This window comes from Tremella mesenterica, assembly GCF_000271645.1.
Source record: "Tremella mesenterica DSM 1558 unplaced genomic scaffold TREMEscaffold_20, whole genome shotgun sequence".
Lineage (NCBI taxonomy): Eukaryota > Fungi > Basidiomycota > Tremellomycetes > Tremellales > Tremellaceae > Tremella > Tremella mesenterica.
In genome coordinates this window covers 14,750-35,439 of record NW_006711244.1, presented here as the reverse complement: position 1 = coordinate 35,439, position 20,690 = coordinate 14,750, and the positions used below count along the sequence as shown (strand labels likewise).

The window sequence follows — 20,690 nt, the reverse complement described above, 5'->3', positions numbered from 1 at the left end:
GTGACCACGAAATCGAATTAGTAGCAGGGGCTGAACTGAAACCAGGACCAATCTACCAACTGGACGAGCATGGGGATGCTTTCCTGAAGCAGTGGATCAATGATGGACTGACTAGTGGACATCTGCGAAGAAGTAAATCGCCCTATGGGTCCCCAGTATTCCTGGTCCCCAAGAAAGGAGTCATTCCCTATCGAGTAGTTACAGATTACCGGGCACTTAACAAGGTAACCATCAAGGATTCGTACCCAATGCCACTTATCTCGACCTTACTCGATCGACTTCAATTGGGAAAGGTGTTTACCAAACTCGACCTGAAAGGGGCCTATCAGTTAGTTCGAATAAAAGAAGGAGATGAACATAAAGCTGCTCTACGAACACGATACGGTAGTTTTGAAAGCACTGTTCTACGGGATGGATTATGCAACGCACCAGCCACCTTTCAAAACTTCCTGCAGGATATGTTCCACGACCTGTTAGATGAAGGAGTGGTAGTTTACATAGACGACATCACGGTATACTCAGACACGATCGAAAACCATCAGATAATTGTCCAAAAGGTACTAGACCGATTACTTGAAAACGACTTGGTTGTTAGCCCGAGGAAGTGTGAATGGAGTTGCGACGAAGTGAAGTTTCTGGGGTATGTAATCGGACACGAACGGATCGAAATGGATCAAGACAAGGTGAAAGCCATTCTAGAATGGGGAGAACCAATGACAGTCCGAGATACTCAGGTTTTTCTAGGATTTGCCAATTTCTATCGACGGTTCATCAAAGGATTCTCACATATTGTGGGTCCTCTTACCCGTCTGACCAGGAAGGATCAGGCTTGGAATTGGACAGAGGAATGTCAAAAAGCTTTTGAAAATTTGAAGAAAACTTTCACGACAGCACCGGTACTTCGACATTTCGATAGAACCCGACCAACCTGGATCGAAACCGATGGATCTGACTGTGCGATAGGTGCAATAGCGTCCCAAAGGTTCCCTCATCCATCGATAAAAGGGACCACGGAACTTCATCCGGTTGCGTATTGGTCTCGAGCAATGACACCCTGCGAATTAAACTACACAGTGGGAGAGAAGGAACTACTAGCCATTGTGGACTGCTTGGTAGCATGGAGACCATACTTAGCGAACAGTAGTGATGTCATAAAAGTCATTACGGATCACAAGAACCTGGAGTACTTCCAAAGTAAGCGACAACTGAATCGAAGACAAATGAGGTGGCTGGAAATCTTAGGAGACTTCAACATAGAGATCACTTATCGACCAGGTAGCAAAAATGGGGGAGCAGATGCTTTAACAAGACGAGGGGATTATCACCCGGGAAAAGGAAGTAGTAAGGACCCAGATCTAAACAAAGGAAACTGGCTACAATTACTACCCACATACGAGAAACATGGATCGAATTCGATAGACTCAGAAACCCGACACATAGTCAGAGGAGCAATCCGAGAAGACTCATTATTTGGACTCATCAAAAACGGACTCAAAGACTCAGAAGACATAGCAAACATACGACGACTAGGACTGCAATTGACACAGACACATAGTACACAGGACACACAGACACATAGCACACAGGACACACAGAAGACACAGATTAGCAACGAGGCACCGGTGGTATCATGGACTCAAAGCGGATTGCTCTTGTACAAGAATAGAGTAGTCATACCAGAGGGACAAGCAAGGTTAGAAGTAATGAGAGCAAGACACGATTCAATATTAGTAGGACTGTCACGAACTACGTCGCGACACCTCGATTACTCCACCAACAATGACCCTCCTTTGGCCATCAAAACCCCATCACGCCTTAACCTTTTTACTCTACACGTAACTCAGGACTTCTGACACCAAGTACGGCGAAGTTAGACGGAGTTAGGCTAAGTAGGAACAATGGGAGCAGAAGTACGGCGAAGTTAGACGGAGTTAGGCTAAGTAGGGACAATGGGAGCAGAAGTGCGGCGATGTTAGGCGGAGTTAGTCTAAGTAGGGACAATGGGAGCAGAAGTACGGCGAAGTTAGACGGAGTTAGGCTAAGTAGGGACAATGGGAGCAGAAGTGCGGCGATGTTAGGCGGAGTTAGTCGAAGGAGGAAGAGGATGGCCGAGGGCTCGGGGAAGTTGGACGAAGTGCGTTGAAGTACGTCAAAGCGCGAGAGGGTTGGATGAACGTCTAGGAGGAGTAGATAATATTAGCTGAGAAGATCGCTGAAGTTCTTCAGCGATCCTTGATTGTTGTCAGTAGTGAAAGACAGATAGAGATAGCTATAAATCAAGATACATCGCCATCAGTAGAACAAAACCCTAGTTAGAGTAACTACGCCGAAGTACGCCGTAGTTACACCCCTTTCGAAGTCTGCGCCCTCCTGGTTGGGTGAGACATCGACTCAGAGCGTGAAGTTAGCCGAGGTTCGTCGACCGTCGGTCTATTAAGAAATAGTTGTTCGACGGCCGTGACAGTATCAAGGATCGCTCTTACCGACGACCCGTGCGAACCTCGGAGAAGTACAAAGATAATATGGAACCAGAAAGAAGAATTACACGAGGGATGAGTAGGGATGGAGACAGGATGGAGGAGAACGAGAGGAGAGCATTGGAGGAGCTTAGCAGAGCAATGGGGCAGGACCTTGGAGTGGAGGATAGTGTGGGGGGATCAATTCAAGGAGATGAGTTCGTTCCACCGGTGCCTTCTAACCCTCCTTCTCCTCCGTCTAATGCTCTCCCACCTGCGGGATCCCCACTTGGATCAGACCAAACCCCACGCCCAAGAGAAAACACTGGAAGTACGGCGAACTTGGGAGAAGAAGGAACACAAGGGGTGGTGTTGGCCTTGATGCAGATGGTGGCGAATATGAACAAAGACATGATGGAGGAGAGAAGGCGTAGGGAGGAATGGGAACAGAGAAGAGAAAGGGATACAGTGGGCGGGATTGCAGAAGGGATATCAGAAGGAGTGAGGTACGCCATGGGACGGCAAACTTCGGCGACCCCAAGCGTAGTGGGCGAACAACGGAAGGGGATAAAGCTACCTAACCCAGACCTCTGGAGAGGAGATCGGAACAAGTTAACCGCCTTTCTGTCTGAGTGCGACGTACATTTCGAATTGAACTCTCATCTTTTCCCCGACGACACTAAGAAAGTCTTTTTCATGATCTCTCATCTACGCGAAACACCTCTTCTTGCAGTGCAGCCCGATCTATCCAAAAGACCTCTTCCTGAGTACCTCACGACACACGATCAGTTCGTTAAGTACCTCAAGACTAACTTTGGTGATCCAGACGAAGAAGGAACTGCGGCCCGACAACTTAACGACCTCAAGCAAACCGGGTCTGCTTCGGACTACTTCTCCGCCTTCCAGCGACATGTTGCGATTCTTAAGTGGTCTGATGATGGAAACCTAGTTGACCGAGCCAAGAAAGGACTAAAATCGCACCTTCTAGATGAAATTGCAAGACATGGTAGATCGTTTGGGACTGTGAAAGAGCTATTGGAGTTTGTGGTTCCCTTGGACAACCGCCTGTGGAGGAGACAAGTGGAGAAGGAGGCAGAGAGGAAAAGGGAAGGAGGGATAAGGACAACGACAGTGGTGGAAAGTCAGAGGACGGAGAAGAAAGAAGAGAAGAAATGGGAAAAGGGGCAACCTTCGGCGCAGGGTGGTGTCCAGGCGGCTATGATGTCGACGGTGGTAAAGAGTACACCGCCAAACATCGACGAAGTTCGCCGAAGATGGCCTAGGCCGAGCTCCGATCTGAGGGAGACAAGGAGGAAGGAGGGGAAGTGTACCGAGTGTGGTGAAGCAGGACATTGGCTGAAGGAATGCCCTGTAAGGGAGGCTAAGGTTAAGGTTGGACTGTTGCCTCCATGGGGGGAGAAGTTCGGAGAACGTGGTGGAGGATCGGGAGGGAACGCAGTACCTCTCGGACAGAGGAGGAACTTGAATGCGGTTGGAGGAGAAGTAGATTTGGAAGAGGACCAGGGAAAAGAAGAGGACCTGTCGCAGTAGGCGAGGCTCGGCGGGTCCGCCATATTCTCTCGGCCACCATTCCCAAACCCATAAAAGAAACACAGCTGATGGAGCCAGAGGATTGTGAATACAAAAATACACCACTCAGTACCCCTTGTTCATGCAATGTCGATAATCATCTCCTCATCCCTTCCGTTTCCAGAGATCAACCTAAATCGGACATTTTCATTAATGGAATAAAGCTAACTACGCTCTGGGACACTGGAGCTACTTGTTCATATATAAGCCCTAGGGCGGCAGCGAAGATAGGTGTAGAAAAGAGGCGATATCAGGTGAGCGTACCCGTTCACATGTTCGACGGCTCGGTGAGTGTCGCTGGACCCATCACCGAGTTTGTCGAAGTCGGATTTAGTTTGACGAAGGACGCCGAAGTGCGATCTGTTTGTCTCGATGTAACAACGCTCTGCGACGCAGATGTTGTGATAGGGTGGGATTGGATGAGGAAGGAAGGGATTGTCCTTGATGGAAGAGACAACTCGGTGAAATTTCCCATCCCAACCCCACCAAGTGCGGCGAAGTTAGCGGCCATAGGGCTGCCGACTCTGACGGACGCGATAGACCTCCGCGGCGAAGATGAGCTTGAAGAGCTGAGCCCGGAGGAACAAGACGAGTTGTTCCAGGTAGTTCCTGAACAATACCACCAGTACATTGACGTTTTTAATCCGAAGAAGGGAGGAGAGACCCTTCCCCCTTCAAGGTCCTACGATTTGAAGTTTGAGCTTAAGGAGGGGGCGAACCTTAAGGTCGCCTCCCTCTATGCTCAAGGAGAAGATCAGAGACGCGCGCTGAGAGACATACTAGATCGCGAAATCGCCGCTGGCCGAATTCGGGCAAGTAACTCGCCATACGGCTCACCAATGTTTATGATACCGAAGAAAGCCGAAGGACAATGGCGAATGGTCATCGACTATCGAAAACTGAACGAAGCGACCATACCAGATGCCTACCCTCTCCCTCTAATAGGTCAAATTACCGAAGAACTTGGAAAAGCAAGGTATTTCAGCAAACTAGATCTAATTGGAGCATACCAATTGTTGAGGGTGACAGAGGGACATGAACACCTGACGGCGTTCAGGACACAGTATGGTATGTTTGAATCTCTGGTTGTTCGTGATGGGCTGCGAAACGCCCCCGCGGTCTTCCAACACTTCCTAAATGAGGTGTTTAGAGAGCTACTAGGGAATGGAGTCGTGGTCTACATTGACGATATCCTCATTTATGGGAATACGTTGGAGGAATTACGAGGAACTACGGCGAAGGTCTTTGAGGTACTGCGGAAGGCGAGCCTGTACGTGAAAGCTAGTAAGTGCGAGTTCGAAAGAGATTCGGTGGTGTTTCTGGGTTTCGTGGTATCCTCTAAAGGTGTATCGGTGAACCCAGAATACATTGATGCCATCACTTCCTTCCCACGTCCTAAGAATCTACGAGAGTCAAGGGGATTCATTGGAGTTGTAAGCTATTACAGGCGCTTTGTCCCCAACTTCTCGAAGATTGCTAGACCTATCAATGACTTGACAAGGAAGGAGGTACCATTTGTATGGGGAGTCGAACAGGAGTCAGCCTTCAAAGAGTTGAAGGCTAGGATGTGTACTGCGCCGGTATTAGCCCATTTTGACCCTACATTGAAGACGATATTACAGACAGATGCGTCGTTCTTCGGCTGGGGGTTCATAATTTCGCAGATCAACACGGCTGGTCAAGAACACCCGGTAGCTATTGAGTCTGGTGCTTTCAACACAGCTCAACTGAATTATACGGTAGGAGAAAAGGAGTTCCTCGCTGTAGTGGAGGGTTTCAGAAGAAGGAGACACTTATTATTGCAGGTGGAAACCACAGTACTTACCGACCATCTAAACCTTACCTACTGGATGGAACCGAAACAACTCAGTCCTCGGCAAGGTAGGTGGGTAGAGGAGCTAGCTAACTTCAGGTTTAAAATGGTTTATCGGCCAGGAACCCAGGCAAGTCTTCCAGATGGATTATCTAGACGGGCGGACTATCATTCCGGGAAAGGAAGTACCATGGTACAAGAGAGCAACCTTATCCAAGGTCTGCCGAAGTTCGACGAAGTTGACGCCACCACGTCGGAGTTGCGTCACCTCCTTCGAGCATTGCAAGGGACAAGGGAGGTAAAGGAAAATGATCTTGTGGACCCTATGGATCTAGTACTTGGAGTTCAGGAGGACGAAGACATAGAAGGGGTCAGAGAAGAATTATTAGGAGTCGTTTGCGCTGAGTGTTCTCATCCTACGTGTAACGATAACGTGCAGGAACCAGGATCAATCACCGAACTACGCCGTAGTTCGCGGTCTCCTCTAATCCTTCGTGGGGGGTGGAACTCAAGAGGTTTCCTCACATTCGACGATCGCATTTATGTGCCGAACTACGCCGATGCTCGGCTGAAGATCATGAAGATGCGACATGACTCAGCCTTGGCCGGTCATCCAGGTTCGGCAAAGACCCTTGAACTAGTCCTGAGGGATTATGTCTGGGTTGGAGTAAGGAAGGATGTCGAAGATTATGTTGCTGGATGCGCGGTATGTCAGAGAGCGAAGACTAACAGGCAGAAACCTCATGGGGAGCTTAAACCACTGGAGGTAGCTACGAAACCTTGGTCTAGCATCTCGATGGATTTTATCGAGGAGCTGCCAAATTCCCATGGATATAATTCCATCCTGGTAGTGGTGGATCGGTTGACCAAATGGGCCATTTTTATCCCGACTACGACGAAGTTAACCGCAGCCGGCCTATCAGAGTTGATATTGGACTATGTGGTGGCCCAGCATGGGTTGCCAGAGAATATAGTATCGGACAGGGGATCGAAGTTTACCTCCAAGTTCTGGAAGAATTTGACCGATAGTCTCGGAATAAGACTACATCTCTCTACTGCATATCATCCACAGACTGACGGACAGACCGAACGAACCAACCAGTCTTTGGAACTGTATCTTCGAATCTTCACCTCCTATCAGCAGAACGACTGGTCAAAGCTACTCGCTCGAGCTAGCTTTGCTTACAACAACACCCAGCACTCTGCGATAAACAAAACCCCATTCTATGCGAACTATGGATATCACCCTCGTTGGGCTGAAGAGATAAAGGCTAGCGAGGTCGAAGTGCCCGCTGCTACGGTGGTGGTAAAAGACTTGACTGAAATACACAAAGATTGTATCGAAGGAATTGAGAAAGCTAATGAGAAGTACGCCGAAGGATACAATAGGAAACACCGGACTACGCCGAACTTCGCGGAAGGAGACCTAGTGATGCTGTCGTTAGAGAATATTAAGACGAAGAGACCAATGAAGAAGTTAGATGTTAAGCAAAGTGGGCCGTACAAGGTAGTACGGCAGGTAGGTTCTCATGCTTGTAAATTGGAATTACCAGGAACGATGGCAGGTATCCATGATGTATTCCATGTCTCCTTGCTCCGTCCTTATCACCCTCCAATATTTCCTGGTCAGCAAGCTGAGCCACCTGGGCCAGTAGAAGTAGACAATGTGGGAGAGTCTTGGGAGGTAAAGGATATTGTGGACTCTAGAGTAAATAAGAGGTCAGGAAAGTTAGAGTACTTGGTGGAGTGGTTAGGTTACGAAGGAACAGACGATTCAGTATCATGGGAACCAGTGGAGAACGTCGATGGAGCTGATGACATATTGGCGAAGTTCCACGAACTTCACCCTACTAAGCCGAAGGAAGGGCGACTGCGAAGGGCTAGGAGATAGAACGTACTGCATACAACATAGGATTACAGCTACGTACCGCTCACTTGTCCTTACTCTTACCCTTACCTTTTCCTTTTCCTTTCTCCTTCGATCTACTCGGTCCCGCGGGATTGGTGTGGAGGCTACCGATGACCGAAGGTAGATCGAGAGTCTCAGACGGGAACGCAGTAGAGAGAGAAGCATTCCATGCCCGATTCATAGCCCCAAAGAAGTCACCGAAGTCCTGGACATCTCGAGCAGCTTGCATGCTCGGGGTCCTCCACAGAGAACGTATGGTCCGTAGACACTCGAAGGGAAGACTGAGGAGGTCGAGAGCAGTCTGGGCGGAAGCTGGGACACGAGAATTACTACGGCGACCTAACCAGTCAAGGGACGGTGGTGGCTCATACGCCATAGGAGTGACTAGGAAGGGGGTGTCGAACAGTCTTCGGCGAACATCGGCTATCTCAGTAAGGCTTCGGCGAGAGACGCCCGCTAACCTTGTCCTTGCTTCGTCGTCCAGAGCCCCAGTGTTGACTACATCTACTAACGCCGCAGTAAGATTGTTTAAAGCGTTAGCTTGACGAGAAGAGAAGTCAAGCAGGAGAGATGTATGTCACGGCCGTCGAACAACTATTTCTTAATAGACCGACGGTCGACGAACCTCGGCTAACTTCACGCTCTGAGTCGATGTCTCACCCAACCAGGAGGGCGCAGACGTCGAAAGGGGTGTAACTACGGCGTACTTCGGCGTAGTTACTCTAACTAGGGTTTTGTTCTACTGATGGCGATGTATCTTGATTTATAGCTATCTCTATCTGTCTTTCACTACTGACAACAATCAAGGATCGCTGAAGAACTTCAGCGATCTTCTCAGCTAATATTATCTACTCCTCCTAGACGTTCATCCAACCCTCTCGCGCTTTGACGTACTTCAACGCACTTCGTCCAACTTCCCCGAGCCCTCGGCCATCCTCTTCCTCCTTCGACTAACTCCGCCTAACATCGCCGCACTTCTGCTCCCATTGTCCCTACTTAGCCTAACTCCGTCTAACTTCGCCGTACTTCTGCTCCCATTGTCCCTACCTAGCCTAACTCCGTCTAACTTCGCCGTACTTCTGCTCCCATTGTCCCTACCTAGCCTAACTCCGTCTAACTTCGCCGTACTTCTGCTCCCATTGTCCCTACCTAGCCTAACTCCGTCTAACTTCGCCGTACTTCTGCTCCCATTGTCCCTACCTAGCCTAACTCCGTCTAACTTCGCCGTACTTGGTCTCAGAAGTCCTGAGTTACGTGTAGAGTAAAGAGGTTAAGGCGTGATGGGGGTTTTGATGGTCAAAGGAGGGTCATTGTTGGTGGAATAATCGAGGTGTCACGACGTAGTTCGTGACAATGTATCATTTCGGGCGGCCTCAAGCTGAGTAGTGAGACCGAGGACGAGAGAACGATAAGTGGCGAATTCCTTTTCGTCCTCAGGAATACGGACGTCCAGGGAGATACGAGGGTGGACGAGGGACAACCGGGGAGCAGAGGGACCAGCACGCTGAGTATCTTCATTTTCCACATCACCATCATTGAAGGCAACCTCCTTCTCTTTAGATTTCCCTTTTGATTTCTTTAAAGAAGACTTCGGTGTCTTCTGGGAAGCAGAGGGAGGGGTGACGGGAGGGGCCGCCGAAGAGGCCGGAGGAACAGAAGGACGCCGACTTCGGGTGCTGTGAGCCGGAGGAGAAGCTACCACTGGAGAGGACGGACGTGGCGCCGAAGGACGAGAGGCCGAAGGACGGGAGGCCGAAGGAGCAGAGGCCGAAGGACGGCGAGAAGACGAAGGAGGAACAGCCGGGAGACGTGATGGGCCGGCCACAGGAGCGAAGGGCGACGGCGACGGAGGCGACGGGCGGAGGTCCGGCGAAGTACGGCGAACCGACCGGAGAGACGAAGACGGTACCCGCGAACGGGGGACAGACGCTGGAGTCTGGGGAGGGGGGAGAGGAGAAGCGTCGAAGGGACGGGGCGGGATGTCCCGGGCAGAGGAAACGGGACAGAAGGAGCAGGGGCCAGACGTGCATGAAGCACAACGGAGGGCCTTGTTGTGTGGCCTGACTGCCTTGAGGCAGGGCCAGTTTGGACGATTATACGTGATAATCTCACGTCTACTAATTAGCAGGAGTAACTTCGGCGTAGTACGAATAGGTGGACTCACCGGCAACGATCACACGCTTCGTCAACACCAACCGCGATCCAACGACCAGGCTCGGACTTCATCTTCTCCCACAAGTACTCTTCTTCCCGCAGTGATCTCTTCACCCGTTTGGGCGAAGGCTCCCCTCTGGGAGAAGGGGGGGGAGCAGCGACGGGGGCGGCGGGAGCAGGACCGGCGGCGGCAGCAGGAGCGGCAGCGGCGGCAGCGGCGATGGCGTTGGGGGGGGGGAGAACCCCGGAAGAGGAAGAAGAAGAGGAAGAAGAAGAAGAGGAAGAAGAAGAAGAGGAGAGGGAACGGCGTCGTTTCTGGCCCACAATTTGAGCAGGGGGAGGGGCAGGAGCGGCTGCGAGTTAGCAATGTCTTGGAGAGCTAAAGAACAGATAAACAAGGCCAAGTTCGGCGAAGGTGTGAGAGGTTGGACGAAGAACTCACGCTCAGGACTATCTACGTTGTTGTCCTCTACACTAACCGCCACCATATCATCATCCGAGTGTTCCTCTAACTCGGTTTCACCCTCCGACACGATTCTATCATCCTCATCACTATAATCACCCCCTTTTCCTTCGAAGTCTGACTGATCGTCCGACTCCGAACCACTGGGCGACTCCTGGTCGGAGGAGGACGGAGACTCACCAGGACGAAAGGCGGGCGTCCTGCGGCGAGGGCTGGCGGCAGGAGGGGAAGCAGAGCGAGGACCAGGAGGAGGAGAAGCAGAGGGAGAACCAGCGGGAGGACCGGCGGGAGGAGAAGCGGAGCGAGGAGGCGGGACATCGCCAGACGGCTCCCCCAAAGAGAGGGTGCCGAGGCCGAGGGAGGAGACTTGACGAGATCTGTCGCCGAAGGAAACTGAACATCAGCCAAGTCCGGCGAAGTAAGGTAAGTGTCGAGGAATAACTCACGAGCAGACGACACCATACCACCAAAGTTCCTCATGGCGGCGAAAGGGTTAGAGGTAGGGGCCATGACGTTAAGATATTTAAAAGAGAATAAAACTTGAGGCGATGATTCAAGGTAACAAATCTGTTTTCTAGGTAAGAGAGATAGAAAGTTTTGAAAGCAGATGGGAAAAAGAGAGAAGCTCGACGAACTGCTCAGTATTTAGTATAATCAAACCTAAACCCTCGTCGTCAACATGCAGCAAACTTCGCGTTTCATCAACAAAAGGCATCGCAGGGACGATCAAAATTCCCACGCTATAGTGTCTCATCTCAATATAAGCGAGGGTTACTTCGACAAACAACGGTGTTGTTCGGCTGCCATTCAGGAAGCGTGTCTCACCTACAAAAGACACAGGGCTTCTTACGGCAAACCTCGACGAAGTTAGGGGAGTCTCATTGTCGGGTTTTGGAGTGAAAGGAGGCCCAACTACGAAGTGCGGCGCAAAGAGCAGAAGGGTGAAGGATGGTCATGGGGAGGGAGAGAATGGGGTACTACGCTGCTAAGCTCTCTTGACACGACAGAGGTGTAATCGCTCACGAGGACGTTTGCGGCTAAAGAAGGGGGCGACTGTCACGAACTACGTCGCGACACCTCGATTACTCCACCAACAATGACCCTCCTTTGGCCATCAAAACCCCATCACGCCTTAACCTTTTTACTCTACACGTAACTCAGGACTTCTGACACCAAGTACGGCGAAGTTAGACGGAGTTAGGCTAAGTAGGAACAATGGGAGCAGAAGTACGGCGAAGTTAGACGGAGTTAGGCTAAGTAGGGACAATGGGAGCAGAAGTGCGGCGATGTTAGGCGGAGTTAGTCTAAGTAGGGACAATGGGAGCAGAAGTACGGCGAAGTTAGACGGAGTTAGGCTAAGTAGGGACAATGGGAGCAGAAGTGCGGCGATGTTAGGCGGAGTTAGTCGAAGGAGGAAGAGGATGGCCGAGGGCTCGGGGAAGTTGGACGAAGTGCGTTGAAGTACGTCAAAGCGCGAGAGGGTTGGATGAACGTCTAGGAGGAGTAGATAATATTAGCTGAGAAGATCGCTGAAGTTCTTCAGCGATCCTTGATTGTTGTCAGTAGTGAAAGACAGATAGAGATAGCTATAAATCAAGATACATCGCCATCAGTAGAACAAAACCCTAGTTAGAGTAACTACGCCGAAGTACGCCGTAGTTACACCCCTTTCGACGTCTGCGCCCTCCTGGTTGGGTGAGACATCGACTCAGAGCGTGAAGTTAGCCGAGGTTCGTCGACCGTCGGTCTATTAAGAAATAGTTGTTCGACGGCCGTGACAAGGACACCCAGGAAGAGACAAAACCATCACTATGATCAAAGAGGACTATTATTGGCCCCATTTGGACGATTATATCGCAAAATACGTAAAAGGATGTGAGATCTGTAACCGACATAAGACTCATCGACATCAACCGTATGGACATCTAGTCTCTTTACCAGTACCCACACTCCCGTGGACAGATATCTCTATGGATATGGTGGGACCCCTACCAAAATCGACCGAGTTTGACGCGATACTAGTGATAGTCGATCGACTAACCAAGATGGCTAGATTTATTCCATGTACAACTGGACTAACAGCGAACAAAGTGGCCGACATCTACATCAAGGAGATCTTTTCAAAACATGGAGTACCTCGAACAATCGTATCAGATAGGGGAACTCAGTTTACAGCGGAAATTTGGAAGGAAATATGTCAGTTCCTGGGAATAAAAAACTTATACTCGACTGCGTATCACCCTCAAACAGATGGACAAACTGAGCGAGTAAATCAACAGATGGAAATCCTGCTCGGAATGTATGTAAACTACAACATGGACAATTGGGATCAACTTCTACCAATTGCTGAGTTCGCTTATAACTGTTCGCCACATAGTAGCCACGGTCTGTGTCCCTTTGAAGCCTGTTACGGCTATGTGCCACACTACGACATCCATTCGCACGATATTCGATCAAAGTCAAACAAGTTGGAGAGGAAATGGAGAGATATGGGAGAGTTACATGCGGCTGTTCAAGAACAGGTCAGGATGGCTAATGAGATTAGTGCCGAATACTACAACAGGAGACACAAGAGTATACCAGAAGAATTCAGAGAGGGAGAACAGGTACTACTGAGTACGAAGTATCTTACGACGGAAAGACCCAGTCGAAAATTAGAAGCAAAATACGTTGGCCCCTTCAAGATCATAAGGAGAGTGGGGAAAAATGCTTTCGAATTAGATCTACCTCCATCAATGAGAGTGCACAATGTCTTCAATGTCACGTTGTTGGAACCATATCCTAGAGACATGATACCAGGTCGACAGATACAACCCCCACCACCTGTAGTAATAAACGGCCAGGAGGAATTCCATGTGGAAGCAATTGTGGACAGTAGAATTCGACGAGGAAAGGAGGAATTCAAGGTGAAATGGTTAGGATACACAGGGAATGCGGCCTATGACTGGGAACCACGAGAAAATGTAGAAGAGTTGGCCGTTTTTGGTGAATTTCTGGAAAAGAGGAAAAAAGACCCCAGAAGAAGGTGAGAACTCGATCAAGATCAACGGAATTTAGTGGAAATAAGTGCATACACAGGAAATATAGCTACAATTAGAGAGATATAAACACGCTAAAAGTTGGAGGCGGTAGAATTGGCTCGAGGACGACGGGCCGAAGCAGGGATACGAATGACATTGCGGGGGAGAGGAGTTTGGGGAGAAGAGGAGGGACCGGTGACTGGCTGAGAGGAACTCAATCCAGTAGGATCGCCAGCGGAGGTGAGATGATCCAAGGTTTCAGAGGGAGAAGGAGGAACATAGTCGGAAGGAATGAGATGGAGGGATTTGTAAAGACCCAGATGTACTGGGGGAAGAGGAAGGAGAAGAGAAGAGAAAAGATGGATGTAAGCGGAGAGTTGAGTAAGGGAAGAGGATTGATCCTGGGAGGAAAGGGATCGATATCGGGCCGAGACAGCACAGAGTTCGTGCTCCAGGACGAAGGTAACCTTGGAAGTAACAGTCTGGGCTCCGACAGTAATACCCTTTACATCAACATCGACCAAGTTCGAAGGAAGAAGATAGATACCTCGCGAAATTTGGACTCGGGATTGTTGGTTTTCACCGAACACTTTGAAGTTCCCTTCGCGGAGCACTCTCCACAAACACCACCAACTAAGTTGCATCAATATCGAACAGGAAGAGTAGGAAGACTCACGAGGACCGATACAACCTACACGAAAATCTTCTCCACCATCGAGACGACGCTGGCAATCGGAGCAAAGCTCACCCTCGAGACGGACAACAGCGCCATTCTTGTTACGAAGTCGCCAACCTTGGGCCAAGCGATCAAGCTAACAGTTAGAATTTGGTGGAATACGAAGGAGAAAAAGCTCACGGCGTTACCAAACCACTTGACAGTGGGCTTGATGGCCCCAGTCTCGCGAAAGCGATCGAGGGCTTCATCCTTCAGAGCGTGACGAACAGAGGAGAAAGAAAGGCGGGCCCAGAGGGTAGCTGACGAGTCAGAAACGCACAGAATTCTGTAGAAATCTCACCAATTTCCGAGTCTTTTCGAGCATCCAGAGCCTTAGCAAGTTCATCATTGACCGGAACCTTGCGAGGGGCGTGAAAAATGGTTTCGAGTTCATGGGGAACCTCGACAAGCCCCTCGGAATAATCAGAAGGTGGCACAGGGGACTTATTACCAGGAGAATTTTGATTTTCAACGATGGTACCGTGTTCGGACTCGACAGATTTCGCAGGAGATGGGTTCTCACCAGTGGCAGATGGCCCTGCCCCCCCTTCGAAGTCGATATATTGCTCGATGACCTCGTCATCGAGAAGAGACGATTGTTGGTCGCGAGAAGGGCCGGATTGATATCGATCCTTAATGGTGTCGAGAGCCCTTCGAGAAGCGTCAACCAATGGAGTTTGAGAGGGAACTGGCGCTTGGGAAGTAATTCTCATTCTTTTCGTTTGACGCATGAGAAGCTCGGGGTCGACGTCAGGTAGGATTGCCGTAGTAGAGGCCCGAGTTTGACGAGAAGAGATAGACGAGGACAACTAATCTCGTCAGCCAGTGATAAACAGGAGGAAGTGCATCGAATTCGAAGAGAATTGCTTACAGTACGCTTAGACATGCTCACAGACAGGTCAGAGTTGGAAGGATGCGCTAAGATATAGGTAAGATATGGATGGATAATGGTAGATAAGTGAAAAGAACGACGAACAAGAGGAAAAGAAGGAATGAGGAGGAAAGAAGAAGAGAGAGACAGAAAGAGACTTGGTCAGTAATTTCTCGGTCACATTGGAGGTCCGTGCGGGTGACGTGTTTCATGGCAACCGTCACACTAGCGTGGGTGTGACGTCAGGGCGCACCAAAGGTGTCTCAGAGCAATCCATCTGAATCACCTAGTTACAGAATTCAGGATCCTCGGCGAGGATCCTTGAGACAGGGGGGGAAACTTGTTACGGAGTAACAACGAATCGAGAGAACTCCATCGAGTTCGACGGATTAGGAAGGAGAACGGCGGGAGTTGGAGGCAGTGCTGCAGTAGGTAGGGACGGGTTTTCCCTTTTCGAGATTTCCCCACTGGGTTTGCTCAAAAGCGGTTTTTCACCTGTCCGAGTATGTACATAGACGCTTGCAGTAGGAACTGAGAGGAGGACACGGATACCTGTAGACAGTATATAGTACAATCAGCAAAGTACCAACTTTGCTGATTCTTCAATATCATTCTTTGGCTACATCGATTGCAGAGGAGACACGATCCATTAGCACCAGAGCCCCTAGATTTCCACGAGACCTCCATCGAGTTCGACCCAACCTGCGACCTAGTCGTCGTGTTTCCAGTACCGTTACAATCATCTACTAAGCCTGTCTTCTAATCCATGACATAACGCTTCGTTTTCTGCCTTCAAAGTTGCAATGAGGCGTTCGGCATCCAGATGAGCGGTCCGCATGTCTTCGTATCTGCCACGAGCGGCTTGGATATTCGTGGCGAGGCTGTCGAATAGATCATCAGGTGTGAAGGGCCCTTCAAAATCGGACTCATCGTCCGACGAGAGCGTGTGATTGAGACGATAGTCAGGAGGTGGGGCTCGTGGAGGGTTACGGCGTTGACGTTTATTCATAACATCTTCGGGTGTGACCATCCTTGTTTCAATTGGGTTCTGAGGTCCAGCGTACTCGGACTCGGACTCTTTGAGTGGGATTCGGCTTAAACTGCAACCATCATGTCCAGCTCGACGACAAACCCAACACCTGTTGCACCGTCCCAAGTCTGACCAACTGAAAGCCAGAGTTGGCATATCTCTCTCTGTTGCATAAGAGCACTTCCATTTCGGGTATAGAGCTCTGACGGCCCTGTCTGTCAGGATAAGCCCCCAGCTTGGGAGTGAGTCACTCATGGCACATAGAAAAAAGCGGGGATGCGATACTTGCAGCCTTCACATGTCCGTTTACGGGACCGTTTGTGACTTCGATTGCAGACAAAGTTCTTAACCGTGCCTGCTATCTTCTTTGACTCTGAGCGGCTTAAAATGTATTGCGTTAGACCGTAATGAGCGGCGGAAGAGGGAAAGAATCGGTCTGGGACATGGGATGGGCGTTGAAGATCACCACCATACTTTTCACAATGCTTCACGATGCTTTCTTTGTTGGCGTATATAAGATCGTTTTTGCGGGAAGTGAGCCATTCGAGACCGTAAGGACCGGTAATCTTGGTGAGGTCTGATTCGATCTCGTCAGCCCACCGAAGAGATTGGTCAGACGGTTCGATATCATCGGGTAAAGGTTCGATGACGGACGATGATGGCGAGGCGGACATGACAACGTTGTAGGTACTGTGGTCAATGGACGGACGGTGAGGATTTGAAGAAGTACTGGAAGAGAAAAGAGTGAGAAACTGTGGATGTATGAAGGTAAAACGAATGTCAGTAGCCCTTGAAGTCCAGGACACGGATACATGTTTGTCATTCTTTCGCTTGTCTACCTCACCATGCGCCCGGAAGTCCCGTCACAGCTAGACCCTTGATCACGCACCTGAAAACTTCGGGCGAGCTGTCACTACGCAGTAGCAGCCATAGATAGGGTCTCAGCTGGAGCAGCCTGGATCTGATTATTTATTCTAATTGATTTCGTAATCCATGTACTATTGAAATTTGAATAAGACCAGGTACGCGTTACCACTCGTGACTGAGGGATCTCAGGGCTGTCACTCCACTTCAGGCACCTATTTTGGCCCATTCTGAGACTGTCTCAAAAGGAATCAACCCTGTACGTTCAGCCGTGTCGATTCTAATTGATTTCGTAATCCATGTACTATTGAAATTTGAATCAGCCCAGGTACGTGTTACCACTCGTGACTGAGGGATCTCAGGGCTGTCAGTCCACTTCAGGCACCTACTTTGGCCCATTCTGAGACTGTCTCAAAGAGCCCGCAGAGCTTCTCTGTGAGTTTGGGATAGGCTGTATTGCAGGTTGAGCAAAGCGGCATGATGGATGGATAGATGTGTTAAGAGGGTGAAGGGGTAGTAGAGTTTCAAGTTTCTAGTAGGTGGGTTATGTGGTGTGGCATACATCTTGGAAAATGAATTGTTATACGACATGAACCCTGAGTCAGTCCGGACGGGGGTCCTAGGTCCCGTCCGGGTATCATGTCGATAACTGACGCAGCGAAATTGTGACTCATGGTGTCGATCGTTCGCAGTGAAATCGCGTCTTAACATCTGCTTACTCTTGCTCTATTCTGCTCATTCTTGCTCGTTTCTGCCAACACTAACCATAGCTTGCATACAAACACTACTAACCACTAGAAGGGGCTAGCTTCAGCCTGAGTTGACTTCCTCATACGTTTTCGAGGAGTTTCTAACACAGAGGCGTCATCGGGAGCGAGTTCTTGGGCTTGTGTTGCAATTAGATCTGAAATTCGTGTTCTAATGATCTCTAATTGTCCAGCAATACCCTTAGCTTCGAGATTGTATCCACCTTGTGCTAGTCTGTCAGATTAAGCTCGTAAATGATAGATAACAGACTTACCAGCTAGCTTAGCCTGATTTTCAACCGCTTTAATTGAACCTAGCTCTTCACGAAGTGAACCAAGGAACGCTCGCTCGTCCACTTTGATCTCCGCCTTACTAACAAAATCACATCGTGTTGACGTACCAAGTGCCACACACTCGCAGCACGCACCAGTAGGTATCTCACCAACGGTCAAACATCCAAAAGCACACGAATTGGAGCGATTTTGACGGCCTTGACACTGAGAGCAGGACAAAGAACCAGTTCTTCGCCAGACATTAGGGCTAACGGCGTGATTAAACGCCTCTCGATGGTTTTTTAGCTACATATGTTAGATCCAAAACTTTACTTATGAAAACAACATAAAGGACTAACTTTCGACGATTCATTGGGCAAAATAGCTACCTTCGAACTTTTCTTGTCATCTGGGATTCTAACGACCGAATCTACGTTGGAATTTGGCCACTTTCGCAAGGATAAGCCAACAATTACGTCCCACGTATATTGTGCGTCAAATTCTACATCATATAAGCTTAACCAACAAAATACTAACGTAACTAACCAACAACTGTATCTCCAAACTTCATTGGCATACCACGAGGAGTCTTAGGCTGGTTCGAAGGCGAGCGTGTCATACTTTGAGCTCTTTGGCAACTGTGGGAGCTATTGTTGGGTCTACTGACGATGTATGAGGTACTAAGACTACGTCTCACGTTAGGCATTCAAAATTGTAAGTATCAAGCCGTGAAAACAGTTGAAAATGATGAGATGTGGGGAAGAAACAGCAGCAGACCATTGGTATATGTGACAACGGTGAAAAACCTCTTAATCAACATCTTGACAACCAAAGGAGGGGTTACCCTCACTACAGACAACAATTTTGCGTTTCATGTTAAGCGAACAGCTAATTACCTGAATTGCCTCAAGCTCGCTTCCAGGAAACGATTTTCAAACGCCGTGTCTGAGACAGGCCCAATCAAGCAGGGGCGTACTTATTCCCACACTTTTACAAAATTATGAACCAATCCTTTGATGTTTTACTACGCCTCAATAAAAACGAGCCAGGGTTTAACAAAGTCCCTTTAAATAAGCAAAAGCGAGCAGAAATGAGCAAAAGTGAGCAGGAATCAGCAAAAATAAGCGGACAAAAGACGAAACCTGCTACATATTGCATACTTACTCTAATTTCTACATAGATAGCATATCTATAGCTGAGGCCTTACTTAACCAGTTTTGTAACGCATCTAACGACGGATTTTTTAAGCTTTGTCTATGAACATCTAAAAGTTTTGCTGCTTCGCTTCCTGTGATTTCCCTTGATTTCATTAACTCTTTAACAGCTTTAATGACGCCCATTCGTCTTCGGTAAAACCTTTTTTCTGTTTCACCAGCATCCTTTAGTCCATGAGCACCGTTTTCGTATCGAGACTGAACAGATGGGCGTCCATTAAGACCAATGGTGTATTCTTGCCATAATTCCTGGACCGTACACACAGAACGACTCATGGTAAATGGTGTGAGTTGAATGAAAGAAGAGGAGTCAAGACTGTTGGAAGAAGAAGGAAACGTTGCTGACGAGGGTGGTACTGAGTACACTGGTGCAGACAAAGACGATGATGAAGAGGATGATTGTTGGACGTCCATATTTGATAAATCTCTGGTCATATCGCTAAGCAAAGACTGTAAAGGGCCAGGAATGATGACGGGTCGACTAAGAGCAGTTTGAATGAGCGTAATACCGTCGGACACAGCTTTTATTTGTTCTTGATTTTGAATTTGACTTTGATTTAGCTGAAGAACATTCGAAAGTATGTCTTGGAATGATTGTTGGTGAGCTCGAGTTTGAGTTTGCAAAAGTTCATGCAAGATTGGAAGAGCTTGAGCTATCCGGTCATCATATCTCTGCTCATTACTGATTGTACGTGTAAGTGCTTCTCCTTCAAAACGTTTGTACTCTTCATCGGCAAAGAGTGGATGGTTGAAAATATATAACGAAGGAAAGAGTTTTCGCCAGTGAGGAATATCTTGAAGAAACACTTCTCGTAAAGACGCTATTGTCTGCAAAAACATTCGGCCTGTTAACTCCTGCTGCTGATGGATAGGAGAGTTCAGCAAAGCCGTCCTAAATAAGTTAATTACATTCTTTATAAACAAGACAGCTTACCATTTATCTACATCGGGAAAAACTTTCCTTAAAAGAGTAGAAGAAGGAGTAACAGCGCGTGGTAAGAAAAATCCTTTCCCTTCTACAGGGAAACCAGCAAGAGCTCGTAAAGTTTTACGAGGGATATGTGTAAGATAGTGAATTTCAAGAACCGAATGCGCCCAATGACCAGCTCGAGCAATTTCATCCGGAGAAGCACCTCCTTGTTCGGCAAGACGTGCGCCTAGTCATCTATTAACGTGCGTTTTTTGATAGGTATGTACATCTGCAGCTTTAAGCGCTTCATTGATTGCTCTTCTTTGAGTGTCATATGACACCTCTTTCAATCTGTTCTTGGCGTTGCTTAAAAGCGGAAGATCGTACCAGTTTGCACGAGTAGCAAGATTTGGAAATCCACTAGGAGAAGGGCCACAATAAAAGCTATTTATTAGTCCAAAGTCTCTTATGTATTTGAATTGACACATACCGAGCAAACAGATACAAACTTAGCAGAAAGACAGGACATACACTCAAATCTTTGTTCCGAATAAACGCAGCATCCTCTGCCTTGCCAGATGCGTTTGTTTTACTTGAATGTAAGACAAGAACAACTAGCAAACACGCTGTTGGACCTTCATTAAGCGCGATTTCTGAGGAAA

At 48.6% G+C, this 20,690-nt stretch overlaps 4 protein-coding genes across 4 annotated transcripts; all 4 read right to left on the bottom strand.

The window, feature by feature from the left end:
- Positions 1-9,101: 9,101 nt before the first annotated feature.
- Positions 9,102-10,895, bottom strand: TREMEDRAFT_66264 (uncharacterized protein; the record flags this gene model as incomplete). The annotated part of the gene is made up of 5 exons (XM_007008341.1): positions 9,102-9,882; positions 9,933-10,275; positions 10,365-10,502; positions 10,566-10,778; positions 10,832-10,895. 5 exons carry the CDS (start codon positions 10,893-10,895, stop codon positions 9,102-9,104), a joined length of 1,539 nt encoding a protein of 512 aa, XP_007008403.1.
- A 2,602-nt stretch (positions 10,896-13,497) lies between these two features.
- On the bottom strand, positions 13,498-15,006 carry TREMEDRAFT_66262 (uncharacterized protein; the record flags this gene model as incomplete). The annotated part of the gene is made up of 5 exons (XM_007008340.1): positions 13,498-14,006; positions 14,082-14,217; positions 14,262-14,380; positions 14,401-14,929; positions 14,992-15,006. 5 exons carry the CDS (start codon positions 15,004-15,006, stop codon positions 13,498-13,500), a joined length of 1,308 nt encoding a protein of 435 aa, XP_007008402.1.
- A 724-nt stretch (positions 15,007-15,730) lies between these two features.
- TREMEDRAFT_66261 (uncharacterized protein) lies at positions 15,731-16,695 on the bottom strand (the record flags this gene model as incomplete). The annotated part of the gene is made up of 3 exons (XM_007008339.1): positions 15,731-16,091; positions 16,124-16,232; positions 16,320-16,695. The coding sequence occupies 3 exons, from the start codon at positions 16,693-16,695 to the stop codon at positions 15,731-15,733; spliced, it is 846 nt and encodes a 281-aa protein (XP_007008401.1).
- A 984-nt stretch (positions 16,696-17,679) lies between these two features.
- TREMEDRAFT_66260 (uncharacterized protein) lies at positions 17,680-18,523 on the bottom strand (the record flags this gene model as incomplete). Its single annotated transcript, XM_007008338.1, has 5 exons — positions 17,680-17,861; positions 17,907-18,004; positions 18,047-18,210; positions 18,264-18,406; positions 18,451-18,523. 5 exons carry the CDS (start codon positions 18,521-18,523, stop codon positions 17,680-17,682), a joined length of 660 nt encoding a protein of 219 aa, XP_007008400.1.
- Between the last annotated feature and the right edge of the window lie 2,167 nt (positions 18,524-20,690).